This window comes from Thamnophis elegans, unplaced genomic scaffold, assembly GCF_009769535.1.
Source record: "Thamnophis elegans isolate rThaEle1 unplaced genomic scaffold, rThaEle1.pri scaffold_133_arrow_ctg1, whole genome shotgun sequence".
Lineage (NCBI taxonomy): Eukaryota > Metazoa > Chordata > Lepidosauria > Squamata > Colubridae > Thamnophis > Thamnophis elegans.
The window spans coordinates 4990-28307 of NW_022473603.1; the positions used below are offsets into that span (position 1 = coordinate 4990).

The window sequence follows — 23318 nt, forward strand, 5'->3', positions numbered from 1 at the left end:
CGTTTCGAATCCCTAGCGCTGCGTAAACGGAGTGAGCTCCCTTGTCCCAGCTTCTGCCAACCTAGCAGTTTGAAAGCACGTTAAAAAATGCAAGTAAAAAAACAGGAAACACCTTTGGTGGGAAGAGAAGAGCATTCGATGCGCCTTCGGGAGTTGAGTCATGCCAGCCACATGGCCACCTCAACATCTTTGGACAGCGCTGGCTCTTCAGCTTTGAAACGGAGATGAGCATCGCCCCCTAGAGCCGGGAACGACTAGCCCAAAAAGTTCAAGGGGGGGACTTTTACTTTTGCACTTAAAAAATTGAAGCCATGAGCATAACTTTTTCTACCCAAACAATGTAAGCTGTAAAGGTACTCTACCTGGGATAATTGCGTTCCCTATTCATGATTCCTCTTTATTCACCTGTAACAGGCAGGAGTCCTTGTGCAAATTGAACTCCTCTGTCTCTTTTTGTTGGAGAATATTCCATTGGTAAAAGTGATGTAGACTTCAGGCTCCACAGAAGTCTTCTTCAGAACATGAAACTTGCAGGATGTGTTGCTTGCTTGATGCATCAACGGGGGAGAAAGACATATTTGTACCCAGGTAGTCCTTGACTTTTATGGTTCCAATTGGGCCCAACATTTCCGCTGCTAAGCGAGACAGCTGGGACGTGAGCTTCGCCCCATTTTACGCCCTTTCTTGTCACCGTTAAGTGAATCACTGCAGTTGTTAAGTAAAACGTTTGATATATGAACCTGGTTTGCCCATTGCTTACCGGAAGTTTGCAAAAGGCGATCACATGACTCCCGGGACACTTCGACCATAAATATTTAGAATATAGAATAATAAGAGTCGGAAGGGACCTTGGAGGTCTTCTAGTCCAACCCCCTGCTCGAGCAGGAGAGCCTCTTCCATTGCAGACCAGTGGCTGTCCAGCCTCTTGCCAGTTGTTAAGCACCCGAGTTTTGATCACGCGACCACGGGGAACGCTACAACGGTCGTAACTGTGGGAAACGATCCAAAGTCTCTTTTGGGGGTGTCCCTTGTAACTTCAAATGGTCCACTAAATGAATAGTGGTCAGCTGAGGACCACCAGTAAAGAAAAAAATAAAGGAAGATTCAATAGGGAACACAAAACAGTATTTGGAGAGTTTTAAAAAAAGCAGACAGCTGCTCTTACCTAGCCTTTGGTTGCCCTGAATGGTGATCCAGATGTTTCTCGGGGGGGGGGAAACATCTGCAGGTGATTTGCTTGCTTGTGAACATGATTGCTCTACTCAGCTGCAAGTAGGAATATCCGCGACTTGCCTCAAGGAAGTTTGATTGGTTAGAAACCTTACTTTTCTAGTAATCTGATGTCCACAGGTGTACTCATAGAAAAAACCTTTCTATGATGGAAGGATGGATGGATGGATGGATGGATAGACGGACAGACGGATATGGTTAGATGATGGATGGATATGAATAGATGGATAGATATCTGTAGACAGACAGATAGAGAGGGATGGATGGATGCATAGATAGCTATGGATGATGGATGGATGGATGGATGGATATGGATAGATGATCAATGGATATGAATAGATGGATAGATATGGGTAGATGATAGATAGATGGATAAATATGGATAGAGAGCGGGGGGATGGATGGATGGATGGATAGATGATAGATGGATGGATGATAGATGGATGGATGGATGGATAGATGGATGGATGGATGGATGGATGGATATGGATAAATGATGGATAGATATGAATAGATGTTAGATGGATAGATATGGATAGATAGATAGAGAGGGATGGATGGATGAATAGATATGGATAGATGGTAGGTAGGCAGGTAGGTAGGTAGGTGGATAGATAGATAGATAGATAGATAGATAGATAGATAGATAGATAGATATGGATGGAGATGGATAGATATGAGTAGATGATAGATAGATGGATAGATATGGATAGACAGACAGATAGAGAGGGATGGATGGATGGATAGATGATAGATGGATGGATGATGGATGGATGGGTGATAGATGGATGGATGGATGGATATGGATAAATGATGGATAGATATGAATAGATGATAGATGGATAGATATGGGTAGATAAATAGAGAGGGATGGATGGATGAATAGATATGGATAGATGGTAGGTAGGTAGGTAGGTAGGTAGGTAGGTAGGTAGGTAGGTAGGTAGATAGATAGATAGATAGATAGATAGATAGATAGATAGATAGATAGATAGATAGATAGATAGATAGATAGATATTGGTAGATAGATAGAGAGGGATGGATGTATGAAGATGGATAGATGATGGATGGATGGATGGATGGATGGATGGATGGACGGACAGATATAGGTAGATAATAGATAGATTGATACGGACAGACAGACAGACAGATAAATAGATAGATAGATTCCCTCTATTTTACGAGAATCCCCAATAAAAGCTGCAGTGCTTTGGCTAATCCCATTGTTGCCGGTTAATATGACCAGATTAATGCACAGAAATAAAAAATTATCTCTCGATCCCCTCCGAACAGGATGTGAATTGAGCTAGGAGGAGGGATGGCTAACCATAGATATTTCTTTCCTGAGCTTTCCAGTTTCCAGGAGACCTCGGGAACCAAGGATCTCTCTGTGGTTTGTCGAGCAATCTTTAATGATAATATTTATCGCAAATGCTTTTTCCGAATGGGAAGTGGGCATTTGATTGGGAACGTTTTAATTACTCCATTCTTACAATGGGCTTTGTAATGAGGGATTTGAAAATAAATAAAACCGAAATGGCTTCTTAGTAATGATGGGCATTTTAATGATGGGTGGAAAACCTCAGCCCAATAAACAGCATTCCCTATCTCAGCATATCCCCTCCAGACAGGTTGGGACTACAAATACCATCGTGTCTGGCCAGTCAGCAGGAGAAAACAGTTACATTTAACTATTTAACCCTTATCTCCAGTTGCCAAATTGCTTTAAGTGCAAGGAAATGATAAGCTTGTAGTTTGAAACTGTGGAAAGTCTAACTGGTTGAGTCGATTTTGTTTCCCGCAACGTCTCATTAAAGCAGCTGTATCTGGATCATCTCATTAAAGCAGCTGTATCTGGACCATCTCATTACACCAGCTGTATCTGGACCATGTCATTAAAGCAGCTGTATCTGGACCATCTCATTAAAGCAGCTGTATCTGGACCATCTCATTAAAGCAGTTGTATCTGGAAGATAAAATTAGATAAAAAGATTTGTGTCTATAGTCCCATTCCTTCTGAAGCACTTTCTCGGCCTTCCACGCATCTGCTTTGATCGCACGTGTGGCTTGCACATATGCGCGTGGCTTGAAAACGTGCCTAAATAGAATGGCACAGAGCCGGTGAAGAACCGTCTGAATGCCGCCTCTGATGGGAAGGGTGCTGAATCTTGAAAGGGCTGAATGTATGTGGAAATCTGGATTAGTTTTAAGGGCTGGGATTAAACTTACATGAGCCTACAGTTGTTGTTGTTGTTAGTTGCGAAGTCGTGTCCAACCCATCACGACTCCATGGACAATGTTCCTCCAGGCCTGCCTGTTCTCTACCATCCTCTGGAGTCCATTTAAGCTCACACCAACTGCTTGGGTGACTCCATCCAGCCACCTCATTCTTTGTCGTCCCCTTCTTCTTTTGCCCTCCATCTTTCCCAACATGAGGCTCTTCTCCAGTGAGTCCTTCTTCCTTCTCATTAGGTGGCCAAAGGATTTGAGTTTCCTCTTCAGGATCTGGCCTTCTAAAGATCAGTCAGGGTGGATCTCCTCTAAGACCGACCGGTTGGATGGCCTTGCAGTCCAAAGGACTCGCAGGAGTCTTCTCCAGCACCCGAGTTCAAAGGCCTCTAGCCTTGACTAGATCCACTTTTGTTGTGCTTACAGTAGTCCTCTTTATCATTAATTTTCATGTTTTGGCTTTTTCAACATCCCCTGCCATCTCATCTCATGAAGATGATAAGACAATCTTACGTGCCAACCCAGGAATTTCTGGACCTACCGTAGTTTGTTCATCTTGACTAACTTGGTTAACTTGCTCTTATGGCCAGCCCTCCTTAATTTTCATTGCCGAGTCTCAAACCCAAGCTGGGATCCAGTTTTCGTTCCCACAACTCTCCTCGTATTTGATTTCCACAGTTTTTCTTTCCACGTAACATTTCCCTGTGACCGATGATGAGGGACCTTGGGGCTCAAGGCGAATAAACCACATTTATCTTTTCATTTGTAATGTGTGTCTTCTCCTTCTTTTTTCTTTTAAAAACACCAGCCCAGATGCAGGACTTCCTTTATGTGTGCTGGTCAGCAGCTGGTTTTCTTACTTTCTCTTCCCCCTTCTTTCTTTCTTGTTGGCCAAGTTTTTCCCAGATGTTCTGACTGTAGCAGAAGGGGAGGTGTTCCCGCCATTTCCCCCAATCTGTCTTGTCAAAATGACTTCCCCAAGCGCCAGGGTGGATTTCATTTAAATCAAGTCGATTTAAATGACCATTTAAATCATGATTTAAATCACTACTGTGTTTCCCCGAAAATAAGATCGGGTCTTATTTTCTTTTGACCCCCGAAATAAGCACTTGGCCTTATTTTCGGGGGGGGGGAAGGACGACTTATTATTTTTGAGGTGCAGGAGGCGGCGAACGTGGACACCTCATGGCTGCTGCTGTGTTGGAAATAGCCGTGGAGCTAAGCGATGACACAGCCGTCCTCACTGAGGTACTGAGTCGAAAGCTGGGTCTGCCTAGCAACAGCTTCATCAGACTTAGTCCTATCAGTGAGTGGATGATGTCAACCCAGTCTGGATGCTACCTCCACCCTATGAGAATAGGCAACTCGGGTAAGAACCAACGCCCTTTTCGGGGAAGGGCTTATTGTATTGTATTGTATTTATTATACTTGTATGCTGCCCTATTCCCGGGGGGACTCAGGGCGGCGAACAAACACATGCGGAAGGGGGCAATACAAAAACAAACAAGACAAACAGGATACAAAGACAAATTAAAAACTACGCAACAATCAGCAATTCGAGTGGGGCTGGGAAATCATCAGCCCCAGGCCTGCCGGAACAGCCAGGTTTTGACGGCTTTGCAGAAAGCCTGGAGGGTGGTGAGGGTCCGAATCTCCATGGGGAGATCGTTCCAGAGGGCCGGAGCAGCCACAGAAAAGGCCCTCCCCCGGGAGGTCGACAGTCGACATTGACTAGCTGATGGTATCCGGAGGAGGCCTAATCTGTGGGACTTGATTGGTCGAAGGGAGGTAATTGGCAGGAGGCGGTCTCTCAAGTACCCAGGTCCGATACCATGTAGGGTTTTAAAAGTAACGACTAGCACCTTGAAACGTGTCCGGAGTCCAATAGGCAGCCAGTGCAGCTCGCGGAGGATAGGTGTAACGTGGGTGTACCGAGGTGCACCCACAATTGCTCGCGCGGCTGCATTCTGGACAAGCTGTAGTCTCCGAATGCTCTTCAAGGGCTGCCCCATGTAGAGCAGCCCTTATTTTAGCGCATCCGCTCAAAAGCCCGATTGGGCTTATTATCCAGGGAGGTCTTATTTTTCAGGGAAACGGGGTAGTAAAAAGGCTTGATTTAAATCGACTCGATTTAAATCATAATTTTTAAAGAGCTGCTGTCCCGCAGCAGCTCCTCCTCCGACCCGCGGAGGACTGACGGATGGTCCCAATATTGCAGAATCGACAGCCTCATGCTACATAACTAAGGCCCCTTTCAAGCTGAATAAACTACCGTATTTTTCGGCGTATAAGATACACATTTCCACACACACCCCACCCCAAAAGTGTGATGAAATGTTGGTCCATCTTATACACCAAATCCAGTTATTTTTGGCCTCCTGAAGCCCTGCCTCCACACCTCATTTTTGTGAAAAACGGGCCGTTTTTTCACAAAAACTGGTGTTTTTGCCTCCCCCCAGCCCCTCTTTGAAATCTTGGTGCGTCTTATACACCAGTGTGTCTTATAGTCTGAAAAATACGGTAAATTATTAATGCATTTTAAATAGAAAACTATCTTTAGTTAGATTTCTACTCCAAAGGCATTTTTATTAAAATACATTTGATAAAAATAAAAATAAATCTAAATAAAAAAATCTGATTTAAATAAAAAAAATCCGATTTAAATTTTTTAAAAATCCTTTTTTTAAAAAAAAAACACATCAGTTTTTATACACCTTGCCAAGCGCTGGATGAAATCCTTGTGGCCCGAGTGACCGCCTTCTCAACCGTGGCATGTCGATCTGAATTTTGAAACTTTCGAACTCCTTTTTTCCTCTGATCTGCTTCAGTTTTATATTCTTCAGTGCTCTGTGCCCCAGTCGCTTCTAATCATAGCCAGACCTGTTTCCCCATTTGCCTTTTTATTTCAGCATTTGTCATAAAATGAAGCAAATTATTCCCATCTCCAGAAACAATCTAGACTAATTAGTCGTCTAACCCAATAATTAGCTTTTTGTTTCCCTGTCTGTTTTCCTACATTATTGTTAGTTTTCTCCCCACTCTCAAGTTGTTGTTGGGGTTTTTTTTCCACACCATTACAGATTAAAATGAGACACATTTGCAGTTGATGGTGCATATTTCCCCCCCATTCGTTTATACATATATATTTCCAAGAGGAAGCGACGCAATAGAAAAACTATTTCAAAAGCAGCCATAAACGCAAAGATAAATTAAGGAAATTGAATGAGCCACATTTGGAAAGTGGCAGTGAAGACTTAATACGCCATTGCTTAAGGTTAAATTGCAGCTGTGTGAAAGATTATAGGTTTGCCAACCCCTGAGAATCCAAAATTCAGGGGTGGCACTTGTTTTGCTGAAATAGTTTGCTAAGGTTTCCAGGAAAACTTTCTAGGGATTTTCACAGTGAAGGTGACTCAAATGATGAAGAACTAAACTCTTGTTAAGGGATGTTTTTAAAAATATCAGGTATGTTTAACTTAGAGGAGAGAACATAGAGGGGGCAGGTTAGACCAGGCCACCTCTGGCTCTTTACATTTGCGTTGAGCTGTCATTCATGACAATGGCTTCCCAGTCAGCTGTTCTTAATAATTTCCCTTTTCTGTCCCATGAAGTTTTGGGAAACTCTGGCAACGGTTCTTCCAGATCTCACGGGGAGGGACTCCTATATGTCCTTGTGCTACCTCTAACATCAAGACAGTTAGAAATACTGCAGGATCCAATCTGAGTCGGTCACCAGGGCCAGCGATTTAGGCTTCCAGGCTTTTAAAAAGTAAATCTTTGGTCCCAGTAGAAAGAGGACATTTCAGGGTCCTTTCGGTTACTTGAGGATTTATATATAAGGATATTTAGATAGATTAGATTAGATTAAATTAACAGATGATGATAGATAGATAGATAGATAGATAGATAGATAGATAGATAAATATATAGATAATAGATTAGACAGAGAGAGAATAGATTAGATAGGGATAGATAGAATAGATTAGAGATAGATAGATGGATGGATAGATAGGTAGATACGTAGATACATAGATACATAGATAATAGTTTAGATAGAGATAGAGAGAATAGATTAGATTAGATAAAGATAGTGGATGCATGGATGGATGGATGGATGGATGGATGGATGGATGGATGGATGGATGGATAGCTAGATAAATAGATAGATAATAGATTAGACAGAGATAATAGATTAGATAGGGATAGATAGATAGATAGATAGATAGATAGATAGATAGATAGATAGATAGATAGATAATAGATTAGATAGAGATAGAGAGAATAGATTAAATAGAGATAGATAGAATAGATTAGAGAGATAGATAGATAGATAGATAGATAGATAGATAAGATAGATAGATAGATAGATAGATAGATAAGATAGATAGATAATAGATTAGATAGATAGATAGATAGATAGATAGATAGATAGATAGATAGATAGATAGATAGATTAGATAAAGATGGATGGATGGATGGATAAATAGATAATAGATTAGACAGAGAGAGAGAATAGATTAGATAGGGATAGATAGATAGATAGATAGATAGATAGATAGATAGATAGATAGATAGATAGATAGATTAGAGAGAATAAATTAGAGATAAATAAATAGATAGAATAGATTAGAGATAGATAGATAGATAGATAGATAGATAGATAGATAGATAGATAGATTAGATAGGGATAGATAGACAGACAGACAGATAGATGGATGGATGATAGTAGATTGATAGATAGTAGGTAGGTAGGTAGGTAGGTAGGTAGGTAGGTAGGTAGGTAGGTAGGTAGGTAGGTAGGTAGGTAGGTAGATAATAGATAGAGATAATAGATTAGATAAAGATAGATGGATGGATGGATGGATGGATCAATGGAGGGAGGGATTTAGGGAAGGATAGATGTATATAGCATGTATATATGTGTGCTGTGTATGTGTTTGGGTTAATATACACTTTCTTTTGAGAGCAGGTAACAGATTTTCATTTTTAATGCACTGGGATTGTGTGCTCACAGTAAAGGAAAAAAAAAGACAATAAAGTTTTCTCATCTTGCCTTGTCTACATTAGTAAAGAACTGCCAGGAATCAGCGAAGGTTTTCTACAAACCCCTTTTCCTTTCCTTCTACCCACAGGTCTCACCGATGAAGAAATCGACCTGGCCTTCCAGCAGTCGGGCACCCCGAAAGAGGAAACGCAGCCCCACAATCTACCCCCACCGTTGGTGCCAATTCAGTCCACACAGCTCTCACCCTACAGTAAGTGGAAGCCTTGGCAGAAACTGCTTTCCCCAGAATGTTCACTTTTCCGAAGCCCAGGTTTCTTAATGTGACAATTTTCACACGCTATTCTCCCATAAAGCTGCTTGTAAACCAACAGCTTTCAAAGGCACAAAATTGGAGGGAGACCGTTCAAATCCATTCACTTTTGAGAAAAAAGGTGTGTCATCTACTGCTCCACCTCAAATGTCCAGTAATAGTGTTTATGTCTAAAGGTAAAGGTTCCCCTCGCACATATGTGCTAGTCCCGTGATGGCAAACCTATGGCGGGCATGCCAGATGCGACACGCAGAGCCCTCTCTGCTGGCACGCACGCTATTGCCCCAGGTCAGATCTCCATGGCGGAGAAGCTCACGAAAGAAAAAGATCTTACCTCTTGCTGTGCTGCTGGTGTTGGGATGCCCTGCCTCCCGCTGGTCAGCTGTTCTTCGGGTCTCTGCTGCGCATGCGCACATGCCTGCGCATCTCCACATTCATGCGCTCGCATGTACCTCTCAGTTTGGGCATGCGCACACCTGCAATTTGGGCACTTGCTGTGTAAAAGGTTCGTTCCCAAACTCTAGAGGGCGGTGCTCATCTCTGTTTCAAAGCCGAAGAGCCAGCGCTGTCCGAAGACGTCTCTGTGGTCATGTGGCTGGCATGACTCAACTCCCGAAGACGCACAAAACGCTGTTCCCTTCCCACGAAAGGTGGCTTCTATTTTTCTACTTGCATTTTTTAAAGTGCTTTCGAACTGCTAGGTTGGCAGAAGCTGGGGCAAGTCGCAGGAGCTCACTCGGTTACGCGGTGCTAGGGATTCGAACCCGCCGAACTGCCTCCCTTTCAAGTAGCTTTATTTCTGGGTTGTTATTTGGCCTTCTTGTTTTGCCTGAAGGGCTTAACCAAGAGCCAGTTCGTCTTCTGATCGAAGGGAGAAGTCTACATCTCTTTCCCGGCGATCCGAAATCTCTTCGTCTTCATCTCCCTTTCTCCAAAGTTGGAATTCCTCCCGATTTCCTCTTCCAGGCCGACGCTGGGAAGAGACGCGGGAGAAATCTCCAACCACTCATTAGCCCCAATAAAGACGTCGTGAAATGAACTATAACTCCGTCCCCTTGCAGTAGCTTGGCTGTTCTCCCTGCTCGGGGAGCTAGAAACGAAATTAATTTAATTGTGTGCAACAACTCAGACGTGCAGTAAAAGTTACTCCCTGTTGGATCCGAAAAGTAATTCAAACCGTCTTCTACAACGGGGTTGTTTTTTTTCCTGAAGCGAGGAAAAGACGGTGGTAGCTCAGTTCACTTCACAACGTGGTTTTTTATACAATCGGTGACAAAGGTATCACTCAACTCCCTGCATGTAGAAAGACAGGATGTCAGGGAAAACGGCTGGCTGAGAATTACGAGGTAGTCCTCGATTTACGACGCAACCTTTCAGTTGTTAACTGAGGCATTTTTAAGTGAGCCTTGCTCTAATTTTACAACCTTCCTTGCCCCAGCTGCTAAGCGAATCACTGCAGCTGATAACCTCGTCACCCGGTTGTTAAGGGAATGTTGCTTCCCCCTTGACTTTGCTTGTCAGAAGGTCGCAAAAGGGGACACCACAATGGTCATAAGTACGAACTAGTTGAATTTTGTGCCCGTATTTTGATCACGTGACTGCGGGGATCGTGCAACGGTCGTAACTATGAAAAAGGGTCACTTAAGTCACTTCCTCTGCCTCCCCCCCCCAGTGCCGTTGTAACTTTGAGTGGTTGTTAAATGAACCGTTGCAAGTCGGGGACTCCCTGCCCAAACACAGAAGATTTTTACACGCTGGAATTTCTTGGGCCTTCTGAAAATGAATCACGATTCGCTTCAAAGCTGCACCTTTGAAAATGGAAGAAGGAATTGACTCTTTAAAAACATTTTCAGGGAATCCACCCTGTAGTAAATGAATAGTCCGATTCCTCCCACTTTGTAGGACCAGGAAGGATGATGAGTTGTTGTGTAAAAAGCTGGCAGCTACAAGTGAGTGCCTATTTAACTTATAGGCGGAGCACATCATGAGGAAGATGGGGCTAGGCGAATCAGGAATTAAGATTGCCGGGAGAAATATCAACAACCTCAGATAAGCAAATGATGCCACTCTCGTGGCAGAAAATGCAGAGGAACTAAAGAGTCTCTTGTTGGGGGTGAAGGAGGAGAATTCAAAAGTTGGCTTGAAACTCAACATTAAGAAAACAAAGATCATGGCATCCGGCCCTCTCCATTCCTGGCAAATAGATGGGGAAGAAATGGGGGTAGTGACCAATTTTATTTTCCTGTGCTCCACGATCACCGCAGATGGCGACTGCAGCCATGAAATCAAAAGACGCTTGCTCCTGGGGAGGAAAACTGGCAAATCTAGACAGAGTGCTAAAAAGCAGAGACATCGCCCTGCCAATAAAAGGGTGTCTAGTCAAGGCAATGGTTTTCCCAGTTGCAAAGGATGGCTGTGAAGGCTGGACCATAAGGAAGGCTGAGTGCCAAAGAATGGAGGCCTTTGAACTCTGGTGCTGGAGAAGAAGACTCCTGCATTGAGTCCCTTGGACTGCAAGGCCATCCAACCGGTCAGTCCTAGAGGAGATCAACCCTGGCTGCTCTTTAGAAGGTCCTAAATCCTGAAGAGGAAACTCAGATACTTTGGTCACCTAATGAGAAGGAAGGACTCCAAATACACCAAGGGGAGGAGGAATGGGATAGAGGGAAGAGGGGTAGAGAGGGCGGGAGAGAGGATGGGAGGGAGGGGGGAGAAGGAAGGGAGGGAGTGGACTGGGAGAGAGGAGTGGTAGAGGGGGAGGGGAAGTAGGGTAGAGGGGAATGATGGAAGGAAGATAGTGAGTTGGAGGGGGGCGGAAGAAAGAGGTGTATGGAGAGCGGAAGAGGTATATTGGGTTTCTATTTGAGTTGAGTTTTATTTTATTTATATTTCTGGGGGTATTGCTGACAAGAGGAACTGCTGTGATTATTGTTTAATGTTGTATGGCCCCGGTTATGCACAGTATATATGTGACTGTATGAAAATGAAAAATGGAAAATAAAAACATTTTAACATTTAAAAAAAAAAGAATTAAAAAAAAAAGAGAAGGAAGAAGGACTCCCTGGAGAAGAGCCTTATGCTGGGAAAGATGGAGGGCAAAAGAAGAATGGGAATGGCAGAGAATGAGGTGGCTGGATGGAGTCACCGAAGCAGTCGGCCTGAGCTTCAATGGACTCCAGAGGATGGCAGAGGACAGGAAGGCCTGGAGGAACGTTGTCCATGAGGTCGCGATGGGTCGGACATGACCTCACAACTAACAACATAACCCCCAGGCCTCTTTGTGACCAGAGTAGATACCAGTTCACTAACGAATCAAGCACACTCAGGGCATGTGCAAATTGAGAATCAAGCACACTCAGGGTGTGTGCAAATTTGTGCGCGCTACCCGCGTGAGAGTGAATTCCCCCTCTTCACATCTGCCCTTCCTGTCAAGAGGTGTCAAAACTCTTTCTTAAAAAAAGAGAGAAAAAAAACCCACCTCCAACTCCTTGATTTTGATTAATATAGAGAAACAAGACTTGAGCTGACTGATAATAAAACTGATAAATGACAAGCGAATTACTTGTAGCGGTAATTTATTACGTAAAATATCTTTTATTTGACATGCGATTAGTTGGAGGGAGCATCACTCAATCTGACTAGTTTAAACAGGACCTCCTGACTAGGAGGAGGATGAAGGAAAAGAGGAGGAGGAGGAGGAGGAGGCAAGGAGGAAAAAAAAAATCTGCTATCGACATTTATGAAATGCTGGTGTGATGGCTTTAAGTATTTAAATGATTGATAGAATTTATATAGTCTTTCTCACCCTCCTCTCCGAACCTGCTTCATTACATAGAAATTCTGGGGAGTTCCTTAGCCAAAGTGTGTGGAGAAAGTATTTGTACCGCCTTCTCAAGATGACCTGAATTTTTTTTACAATTTTCCTTGTGGGTTTCCCCCCAAAAAAGGGATGGCATCGGAAGGAAACAGGTGTCTTTTGCAAAGCATCATTCTAAATCTCGAAAGAGAGAATAACCGAGTTGGAAGGGACCTTGGAGGTCTTCTAATCTAACCCCCTGCTTAGGCAGGAAGCCCTACACCACTTCAGATAAAGCATTATCCAACATTTTCTTTAAAATTTCCAGTGGTGGAGTATCTACAACTTCTGGACTCAGATTGGATCCTGCAGTATTTCTGTTTTGATGTCAGAGGTAGCACTTCCCACCAAAGGTGAGCTTGTCGATCAGAAATTTTCAGTAGTTTGGAGAACCGGTAGCGGAAATTTTGAATAGTTTGGAGAACCAGTAGTGGAAATTTTGAGAAGTTTGGAGAACTGGTAGCAGAAATTTTGAGTAGTTTGGAGAACCAGTAGTGGAAATTTTGAGTAGTTTGGAGAACCAGTAGTGGAAATTTTGAGAACTTTGGAGAACCGGTAGCAGAAATTTGGAGTAGTTCGGAGAACCAGTAGTGGAAATTTGGAGTAGTTTGGAGAACTGGTAATGGAAATTCTGAGTAGTTTGGAGAACCGGTAGCAGAAATTTTGAGTAGTTTGGAGAACCGATAGCAGAAATTTTGAGTAGTTTGGAGAACCAGTAGTGGAAATTTTGAGAAGTTTGGAGAACTGGTAGCGGAAATTTTGAGTAATTCGGAGAACCAGTAGTGGAAATTTTGAGTAGTTCGGAGAACCGATAGCGGAAACTTTGAGTAGTTCGGAGAACTGGTAGCAAAAATTTTGAGTATTTGTAGAAATGGTAGTGGAAATTTTGAGTAGTTTGGAGAACCGGTAGAGAAATTTTGAGAAGTTTGGAGAACCGGCAAATGCCATCTCTGGCTGGCCCCAGAGCGGCATGGGAATGAAGATTTTGCAGTATCATTCCCCTGCCACGCCCACCAGGTCAGCCCACAGAACTGGTAGTTTTTTAAAAAAATTGAATTTCACTACTGGCTAGCGGTTTGATTTTCCTTTCCTCCCCCCTCCCTCAACCATTGCAGCCAGGAAAAGCAAATGGCAAAGTCACACACACACACATACACACACACACACAGACACACCCTCCGCTTCAATTAGTTCTTCCCTTTCTCCTCGGCCTCTTTTATTTTTTGCCACCCGACAAAATTGTTTCACGCCTGCCGAAAAAATGCGCAAAATGGCATTTCGGCTCCTTCTCTTTATAGACTCCCTGAACTTTCTGAAATATCATCCCAGTCCCTTTTCATTAATAATGAAAACCAAGGGGCAATAAAATGTTCTTAGCAGGAGCATGATGGGAACAGAGGGGGAGATGGAAGGGGTGAGAGGCCAGCGCGGGGGTGGGATGGGGTGGAGAGTCCCACAGGTGTCTCCGGGATGTGTGTGTTTCTGGAGGTCAAAGCAGTAGAGATTGGGGGACGGGGGGGGGAGCGGTCTCTGCTGTAGTTCAAACCCCAAATTATTATATAAAGATGTCAAACTTCTGCGACGGTCACAAGACCCGAATTGAGGTAGATGTTACCAATGAAAGGTGGGGATGGGAACGCAGGTGACCCTCGACTTGCAGCCGCAGTGGAGTCCCGAATTCCAGTCGCTAAGTGAGGTGAAGGAAGCTTTGCCACCGTTTACGTTGTTAAGCGAATCACTGCAATTGTTAAGTGAACCATGCCTTCGTCAAGCGGACTCTGCCCCCTCCCCCACTGATTTTGCTTGTCATAAGCCAGCCCGGAAGATGACATAATGGTGATTGTCACATAAGCCCAGGACAGGGCGACCGCCGTAGATACGTGCCAAACACCACCACCCCACACACACACACCGGATTTTGATCACGTGATCACGGAGATGCTGCCAGGGTCACCAGTGCGAGAAATAATTCCTAAATTAATTAAGTTGTAAGTCGAGATCTACCTGTACACACCCCATTTCCCTCCCCCCCCCTCAATCGGATCTCCAACCTTCCTGAAGATATTTCTATCCCTCCTTAAGGGAACAATTGAAACAGTTAAGGAAGGGGGTCAGCAACCTTAAACACTCAAAAGAGCCATTTGGATCCGTTTCCCACAGAAAAGAAAACACCCGGAGCCACAAAACCTACCGGGGATCGAAAAGCTTAATAAATTGCGTGCCGGCAGGTGCCACACATTGGCGGTTTGTGACACATATTTCGAGCGACAGGGAGCCGCAGCAGAGGGATGAAAGAGCCACATGCGGCTCCAGAGCCTCTCTTTGCTGACCCCTGACTTAAGGGGTCGGGGAAGGAGATGCCTCTGCACCTTTCTGAGGACACGTGACTTCCCCTCCCTCCCTCTGATATATTTCTTTCTTCCTTTCTTTGCTTGCCTGCTTTTCCTCCTCAGGTCCCCCCGGCTCCAGATGGAGAGATTATGGTGCCCTCGCAATTATCATGACTGGCATTGCAATCGGTTTCCACCAGCTTTACAAGGTAAGAGGTTCTGATTTCCTCGGGATGAGGAAGCCAAGCCACCCTTCAACCCCAGCTTCTCAGAGCGGGCATTTCGTTTCACCCTCCTGACTAAGAGGCGTAAAATGATGGGCCTCTTTGCGAGACACGTTCACAGACATTGCCTTCCTCACTCCCCTGTCCTCTCCTGTAAAGACAGAAAACGTTTCTTCTTGCCGTATTTGAAGAGCTGGAGCTGTTGTGGCCCGCCGGTGGCCAGCGGTACTGGCCGCAGAGTCGGAGTGTGTGGAGGTTGGGGGAGGGCCAGCCCTGGGGACTGAGGAAAGCTCAGACGAGGGTTCTACACCAGAGGCAGAGAGGGAACGAGGCAGAGGAACAGCTGGAGCCTGTTTCCAGTGTGCGTATGCGCAGAGCTGCCAGAAGACCAAAACAACTAAGACAGCTAGACCTTGGAGGTGATTGGCCCTCCCATAGGAAACAAAAGGGGAGCAAATGGGGAGGGGACTTTTGCAGGAAACAATTTGTTCCTTCGGTCGTTTCAAGAGTGGAAAGTTCTGTTTGTGAGTATAATTTTGCCTTGCCCTGCGTTTGGAAACTACCGTATTTTTCACAGTATAAGACGCACTGGAGTATAAGATGCACCAAGATTTTGAAGAGGCAAATGTAAAAAAAAAAAAAAAGTTTTTGCTTTCTGCAAACCTTCCAAAAAATACCCATTTTTTGCGAAAACGGTCTTTCCCTCCCCCCCCCCAAAAAAAGGGGATGAATAGCTTTTAGGAGACTTGTAGAGTGCTCTGGGGGGGGGGAGCAAAAAACAGCCCATTTTTCACGAAAACAGGCTACGTTTTTTGTCAAAAAAAGGACATGGATAGCCTTTAGGAGACTTATAAAGCGCTCCTGGGGGCTGGGGGGGCAAAAGCGAGCAAAAAAAGGTCTGTTTTTTGCTTATTTCTGCCCTTCGCCAGTCCCCAGGAGCTCTCTGAAAGCCTCCAAAAAGCTACGCACAGCCATTTTGGTGAAGGGGCGGGGTTTCAGGAGGCAAAAATGCTGTATTCAGTGTATAAGACGCACCCAGATTTTCAGCCTCTTTTTTGAGGGAAAAAGGTGTGTCTTATACTCTGAAAAATACGGTAGTTATCCAGCAGCTCTCCATACGGAGATAAGGTTTGTGTGGATAAACATTCCTTTGAAAGACTCTTTGCTAAACCTTGCTGAGTGTGAATGAAAGGAATTCGCACTCGTGTAAATAAAAGGGGTTTTGCCAGGACCAAGACTCAGCTTCTTGCTTTTTAAGGAAGAAGCTGAGTCTTGGTCCTGGCAAAACCCCTTTTTGGGGGGATCAGAACAGGATGAGTATCTAACTCACCCGTTTCCTTCCCGTTTCCATGGATCGTAGTGGCATGTCTTCCCAAATACACCTCTGTTTTTATCAGCTGAAGATACAAGCACGCTAATTCTGCAAGCCAGATCCTCTCCTTTGCCAACGTATTCCTTTCAGTTTTGGTCCCTGTTCGCATGGGGCGCGTTCTTGGGAACGCCAAATAAAAGCACCCTATCGCAGTGCCCGTGCGGTTGCAACAGTGGTAAGAAGCAAAGCTCTAGATATTAAAAGGAGTCCTGTCCCCATTTTCATTCATGAAGTGTTAAGGACCGTGCAAATTCGTACACGCAGCAGAGACCAAATAGCTGTATTATTAAAAGTGCAGAACATATTTCCTAGCCCTAGGCACTTCCGTTTGGTGGTGGGCCTATTTTATTTTTAACGTAGTAAACTCCCTTGAAGAATTACCCTTTAAAACGCTCTCTCTACACCTGTACTTTTAATGCCCTTTGTAAAACGAGGATAGCGCTAGAATGAAGAGCTAAACCGCTCCCTTTCTGAACTAAATGATCCAAGCCTTATTGGGGAGGGGATTGAATGCTTGTACAGCTGAGCTGAAATTCCTCTTGGGGCAGAGACTCTCAAGAAGAATGTACCCTGCTTTAAAAAAGATAAAGGCTCCCCTCGCACATGAGTGCTAGTCGTTCCCGACTCTAGGGGGCGGTGCTCATCTCCGTTTCAAAGCCCAAGAGCCAGCGCTGTCCGAAGACGTCTCCGTGGTCATGAGCCGGCATGACTCAACTCCCGAAGCCGCACGGAACGCTGTTTCCCTTCCCACCAAAGGCGGTTCCTATTTTTCTACTTGCATTTTTTTTAACGTGCTTTCGAACTGCTAGGTTGGCAGGAGCTGGGACAAGTCGCGGGAGCTCACTCCGTTACGCGGCGCTGGGGATTCGAACCGCCAAACTGCTGATCTTTTCTGATCAACAAGCTCAAGTGTCTTAGCCCCTGAGCCCCCGCGTCCCTTTTGGGGGTGTGATATGCTTGGCAACCTACTTGGCAACCTCCCATCGATTTAGGAATTTGGGTAGCCCGGTCTGGATTTTGAACCGACTCACCCGCCCGCCCCTGTCGCTTCCCCCCCCCCCCTTTCGGCAGAAATACCTGCTTCCTCTGATCGTGGGCGGCAAGGAAGACAGGAAACAGTTGCAGAGGATCGACTCAAACATCTCCGAGATGAGTGGCAGCGTGACGCAGACAGGTAAGAGATTAATGATCCCATCAGCTCCTGCCCCTCGCAACCCCCCCCCTCTCCCGGCGCCTGCCCCCCCTCCCTCCGTCCCTCGCCTTCATTCCTTCCTTCCCTTCTCCCCAACCTTTTCCTCCCATCCCCACTTTTATGTGGCGACTTCATTTATCTGCTCTGAGAAATCTGTTCACATTTGCAAATGAAGCCCGCCGTCATTTCGGTTTAATTTGAAATTGCTTGTTTACTGTCGGCGCGGCCTCAATTAATTATGTTTTTACCGAAAGGCTCCCAACCTCAGAATATTAATAAGGGGAATAAAATGACAGCCTTTTCGAAGGGGGCTGTAAAGTTCATTTTTAATTTCTGCTTCTGTGGAGTGTTTTCTTTGGGGTCGGGTGTTTTGGTTTCACACATGCACGCACACACTCACGCGCACACACAGGCCGAGGCACATGCAGAAAGAGAGAGGGAGAGAGAGAGAGAGAGGGATGGTATAGATATAATGAAAACGCCACCTGTTTCCCCTCTTCTCAAGTCACATTTTTTTCCCCTTCCAAGAATTCCGCGGAGGTGGGTGGGTCAGGGAATATCTACAATTATGAAGCATCTCCTGACCCTTTCCACTCTCTCTGTTATTGATTCTATAGGGCACTGTTTATTATCCGTGCCCCCATGAGATGGCCTAGATTAGCCGCTCCCGTCATGCTTGCGGAATCGTTCCTCTGCAGGCCTCATTGTCGGACGGGAGCTTCTGAATTATAATTTTGAACCAAACCTCCCTCCCTCTTCCCCACCCCCCCTCGATCCTCTCTTACCCACCAAGCTCTTTTTCTCCCAACGCGTGAGAGTTTTCACTTCAACGTTGGGCCGCCTTACGTAGTCCAACTTTGCTGAATCGGACACCCGCTGCCCCCCACCCCTGGATGCGTTGCGTTGCAGCACACAGAATTTGAGCCCCCTGCGGCCTCAGCATCTAGATGAAGGTTTCCCTTGGCAGCTTGGAGATGGGTAGACTTCAACTCCCAGAATTCCCCATCCAGCCTTGGTTTCGGGGAGGGGGGAGCATCTGAGAGGCTTGGATGAGAGAGGCAGTTGAACAGGTGATACGGAAAGGGAAGGAGGGAGGGTTAGTTGTCCCACTGTCAGCTCATGAAGATTGAATAGGAGAAGTGTAGCCGTGACAGAAACAGGAAGGGAGGGAGGAAGGAAAGAGTGGGAAGGAAGGAAGAGTGGGAAAGAAAGTAGAAGGATGGAGGAAAAGGAAGGGATGAAGGAAGGAGTGGGAAGAGAGAGGGGAGGAAGGAAGAATGGGAGGAGGGAAGGAGTGGGAAGAGGAAGGAAGGAAGTAGAAAGGAGGGGAAGGAAGGAAGAGTAGGAAGGAAGGAAGTAAGGAAGTAGGGAAAGGAAGGAAGGAGTGGGAAGAAAGAGGTGAGGAAGGAAGAATGGGAAGAGGGAAGGAGTGGGAAGAGGAAGGAAGGAAGAGTGGGAAGGAATGAAGTAGAAGGAAGGAGGGAAAGGAAGGAAGGAGTGGGAAGAAAGAGGGGAGGAAGGAAGAATGGGAAGAGGAAAGGAGTGGGAAGAGGAAGGAAGGAAGAGTGGGAAGGAATGAAGTAGAAGGAAGGAGGGAAAGGAAGGAAGGAGTGGGAAGAGAGAGGGGAGGAAGGAAGAATGGGAGGAGGGAAGAAGTGGGAAGAGGAAGGAAGGAAGTAGAAAGGAGGGGAAGGAAGAAAGAGTGGAAAGGAAGTAGAAGGAAGGAAGGAGTGGGAAGAGGAAGGAAATGGAAAGAAGGAGGGAAAGGAAGGAAGGTGTGGGAAGAGGGAAGGAGGGAAGAAAAGAAAGAAAGTAGGAAACCTCCGGAAAGGTCTCATCAGTCTTTCTGGGGAGGGCAGTGGGTTGGAGGGGATCTCCGCTGTCCAGTGAGGCCTGGGCTCCGCTTCCTCCCTGGGTAGCCGGCACAGTGGTTTTTTTTCCCTTGCCTGCCCTGGAGGCAGATAAATTACCCGGACGCTGCGCCCATTCAGAGAAAAGCGTGCAAATCATAGGCGGACCTAATGAGAAGGGAGAGGTTTCAGACGGCGACCCTGCGAGCTGCAGACACCGACACAAAGGGGAGATAAAGGAGGAAGGGCCACGATTAGAGGCAGCCCAGGTGGATCCCGGCAGAGCTCAGATCAATTCTAAGCCCTGAGACCAAGCGGAGGCTGCGGAGGGAAATCAGACCGCGGGAGAAAGGCAGAGATCTGCCGTTCTGTGTTTGTGGAATCTCCCCCTCTCCCTCCCTCCCCCCTCTCTCTTCCCCCTCCCTCTCTCTCCCTCTCTTTCACTCACTATCTCTCCTTCTCTCCCTCCCCCTCTCTCTCTCACCCCCTCTCTCCCAATCTTTATTTCTCTCTTTCACTCACTATCTTCCTCTCTCCCTCCCCCTCTCTCTCCCTCCCTCTCTGTCTCTCTCTCCCTCCTCTCTCTCTTTCACTCACTCACTCTCTTCCTCTCTCTCTCCCTCTCTTGCCCCCCTCTCTCCCTCTCTCTCTCCCTCCCTCTCTGTCTCTCCCTCTCTTTCTCTGTCTCCCTCCCTCCCCCTCTCTCCCCCTCTCCCTATCTCCCTCTCTCTCTCCCTCTCTCTCCCTCTTTCACTCACTAGCTTCCTCTCTCTCTCCCTCTCTCTCACCCTCCCTCTCTCTCACCCTCCCTCTCTTTCTCTCTGTCTTTCACTCACTATCTTCCTCCCTCTCTCTTCCCCTCTCCCCCCTCTCCCTCTCTCTCTCCTCCTTCTCCCCCTCCTCCTTCTCCCCCTTCCTCTCTGTCTCTCTCTCCCTTCTCTCCCCCTCTTTCTCCCTCTCTCACCCCCTCTTTCTCTCTCTCCCTCTCTTTCTGTCTCTCTCCCCCTCTCTCCCTCTCTCACCCCCTCTCTCCCTCTCTTTCTCTCTTTCACTCACTATCTTCCTCCCTCCCTCCCTCCCTCTCTTCCCCTCCCTCCCCCCCTCTCTCCCCCCTCTCTCCCTCTCACCCCCTCTTTCTCTCTCTCCCTCTCTTTCTCTGTCTCTCTCCCCCTCCCCCCTCTCTCTCTCCCTCTCCCTACCTCTTTCTCTCCTTCTCTCTCCCTCTCTTTCTCTCTCTTGTTCTTTTCCTTGTGTGCCTGTCCTAATTTAATCATCTTTCTCTCCCCTTTCCTTGCACAGTGACTCAGCTCCAGACCACTTTAGCCTCGGTCCAGGAGCTGCTCATTCAACAGCAGCAGAAAATCCAGGAGTTGACCCAAGAACTGGCTACCTCCAAGGTATCTCTCTTCCTGACAAACTTTCCAGCAATTTACAAAAGTTTTGTAAGCTTTTTTTCCCCAACTCCCCCCTCCCCACACCATTGCTAGAAAAGCCAGTTCCAGGCCATGATGCAGTCCCACTGGAACGAGGCCCTCCGGCTCTTCTCCACCAGCAGCTCTTCCCTCCAGCCTTCGCCCAAAGCCCCCCACCAGGAGGCTGAAGCAGACCCCAAGTCGGAATTTCTGCCCCCCTCCGACCCACACAAGAAGACCCCAAAGGGGAAAGACTCTCTGCAGCAACACAAGCCTTCATTACACGTATCCGTCCCAGGGGCCGTAGTTTGAGGAGCCCCGATTTAGTGCAATATAAAAAATGCAAATAATGTTTCTGTGGATCACCCAAATTTGCTTGTGGATCACCAGTTGGTGACCGCTGGGCTAGCTGACTGCCAGTGCCAACTGAAGAATCTCAAGGGATCAATGAAAGGATTGAATGGAGTGAATGAAGAAACGGTCCCCAAAAAATTACTGAGCATTCCCATTTCCCCCGTCATTTAGGAGGTGGTCCATGGGGACGGATGTGGGGAGACCAGGCAGTGGGGATACCTAGAGCATCCATGAGCCAGGAAACACACACACACACACACAAACACACCCTGTTTGTGTTTCATTTCACGCCCTCTTTTAACTGTCTTGGGTGGCCTGCAGCCCGGCAGGAAACAGGATTTCAGTCTGAAATGTTACTATTAAGAGCACATGTCATGCTTTAAAGGAAAAAGCACGGAGGCTTCAAGGATGGGGGGGGAGGGGAAAGTTCAAAAGACTCCCCCCCCCCCATTTTTTTAAAAAAAATACACAAACATACACATCTTAATATAGCAGCATTCTGCCCTAACAATCAAAAACTATCTTCATGCATACAGAGAGAGAGAGAGACCGAAAGAGGGAGAGACACAGACAGAGAGAGAGAAAGAAAGAGAGAGATAGACAGACAGACAGAGAAACAGGGAGAACAGAGAGAGAGAGAGACACGCAGAGAGAGACAAAGAGAGAGAGAGACAGATAGAGAAACAGAGAGACAGAAAGAAATAGAGACAAAGACAGAAAGAGAAAGAGAGAGAGAGACAGAGAGAGAAACAGGACAGAGAGAGAGACACACACACACACACAGAGACAAGGGAGAAAGAGACACAGAGAGACAGAGAGAGAGACAGAGAGACAGAAACAGACAGAAAGAGACAGACAGAGAGAAAGAAAGAGAAAGAGAGGGAGAGATAGACAGACACAGAAACAGAGACACACACAGAGAGAGAAAGAGAGAGAGAGAGAAACAGAGACACACAGAGAGAAAGAGAGAGAGAGAGAGAGAAACAGAGAAACAGAGACACACACAGAAAGAGACAAAGAGAGAAAGAGACAGAGAGAGAGAGAGAAAGAAAGAAAGAGACAGAGACAGAAAGACAGAGAGAAAGAAAGACAGAGAAAGGGAGAGACAAAGAGAGAAAGAGAGAGACAGAGAGAGAGAAAGAGAAAGAAAGAGAGAGAGAGAGACAGAAAGACAGAGAGACAGAAACAAAAAGACAGAGACAGAGAAAATAAAGAGAGACAGAAAGACAGAGGTAGAGAGAGAAAGAGTGGTGGGGGGGACAGACTTGGCTGAACTTATAAACTGTAGAGTAAAGACAAACAGGAAAAGTAAGAGTTTTTTCAGCTGCAGTGTAAGTTTTTCTATCCGCTTATTAGCAGCATGTTGCAAGAATTAAAGAGAGAGGCTTGAAGCAATTAAAAGAATTTACACCCAGTTTTCAAAAAGGGTGGGGGGGAGAGAAGGAGAAGATGCAGGCCAGGCTCCAGACGTACATTTTCCACTCTGCGTGTGCATCTGCGTTGCTTTCTCTGTGTTGTGTTTAAAAGAGGCTGCCTTAAAAAGGCCCAGATGTCAGGTTTCCTCTCTCCGAAACCCTCCAGCATCTGGCACCAGATGTGCCTTTGGCAGGCCAGCCACTTGGAAAGCTCTCCCCTTAATGTGCTTCTCCGGGCTTTCAAAGGACCTACGGGAGAGCCAAAACAGTGGCTGCCAGGCAGCGTGGAGTGGGGAGAAACATTCCCCCCCCCGGGGACCACATCTGTGCCTGCTTTGCCAGCTGTGACAACGCCAGCCAGAACAGACTCTGGAGCTGCCTGTTAAACCTCAGCAAAGTGGAGGCTCCTTAGCCCTGCTTGGAAATCAGAATCCCATTCATTCTGAGCTGGGCACAGGGTGGCAGTTTGCAAACACATGTGCCCTGCCTCTCGTGGCATCTCCTGCTAATCCAGGCCTCCCCGCTGTTGAGCCTGACG

At 46.2% G+C, this 23318-nt stretch overlaps 1 protein-coding gene across 1 annotated transcript in view; it reads left to right on the forward strand.

Annotated features, from left to right (window-relative positions):
* Positions 1-4645: 4645 nt before the first annotated feature.
* The window catches only part of PEX14 (peroxisomal biogenesis factor 14), a 28713-nt gene continuing 10040 nt past the window's right edge, over positions 4646-23318 (forward strand). The window contains exons 1-5 of the mRNA XM_032238366.1: positions 4646-4766; positions 8593-8715; positions 15085-15170; positions 17629-17731; positions 20899-20996. Of these exons, the coding sequence (XP_032094257.1) occupies positions 4646-4766; positions 8593-8715; positions 15085-15170; positions 17629-17731; positions 20899-20996 (531 nt within the window). The remainder of the gene's footprint in view (positions 4767-8592; positions 8716-15084; positions 15171-17628; positions 17732-20898; positions 20997-23318) is intronic.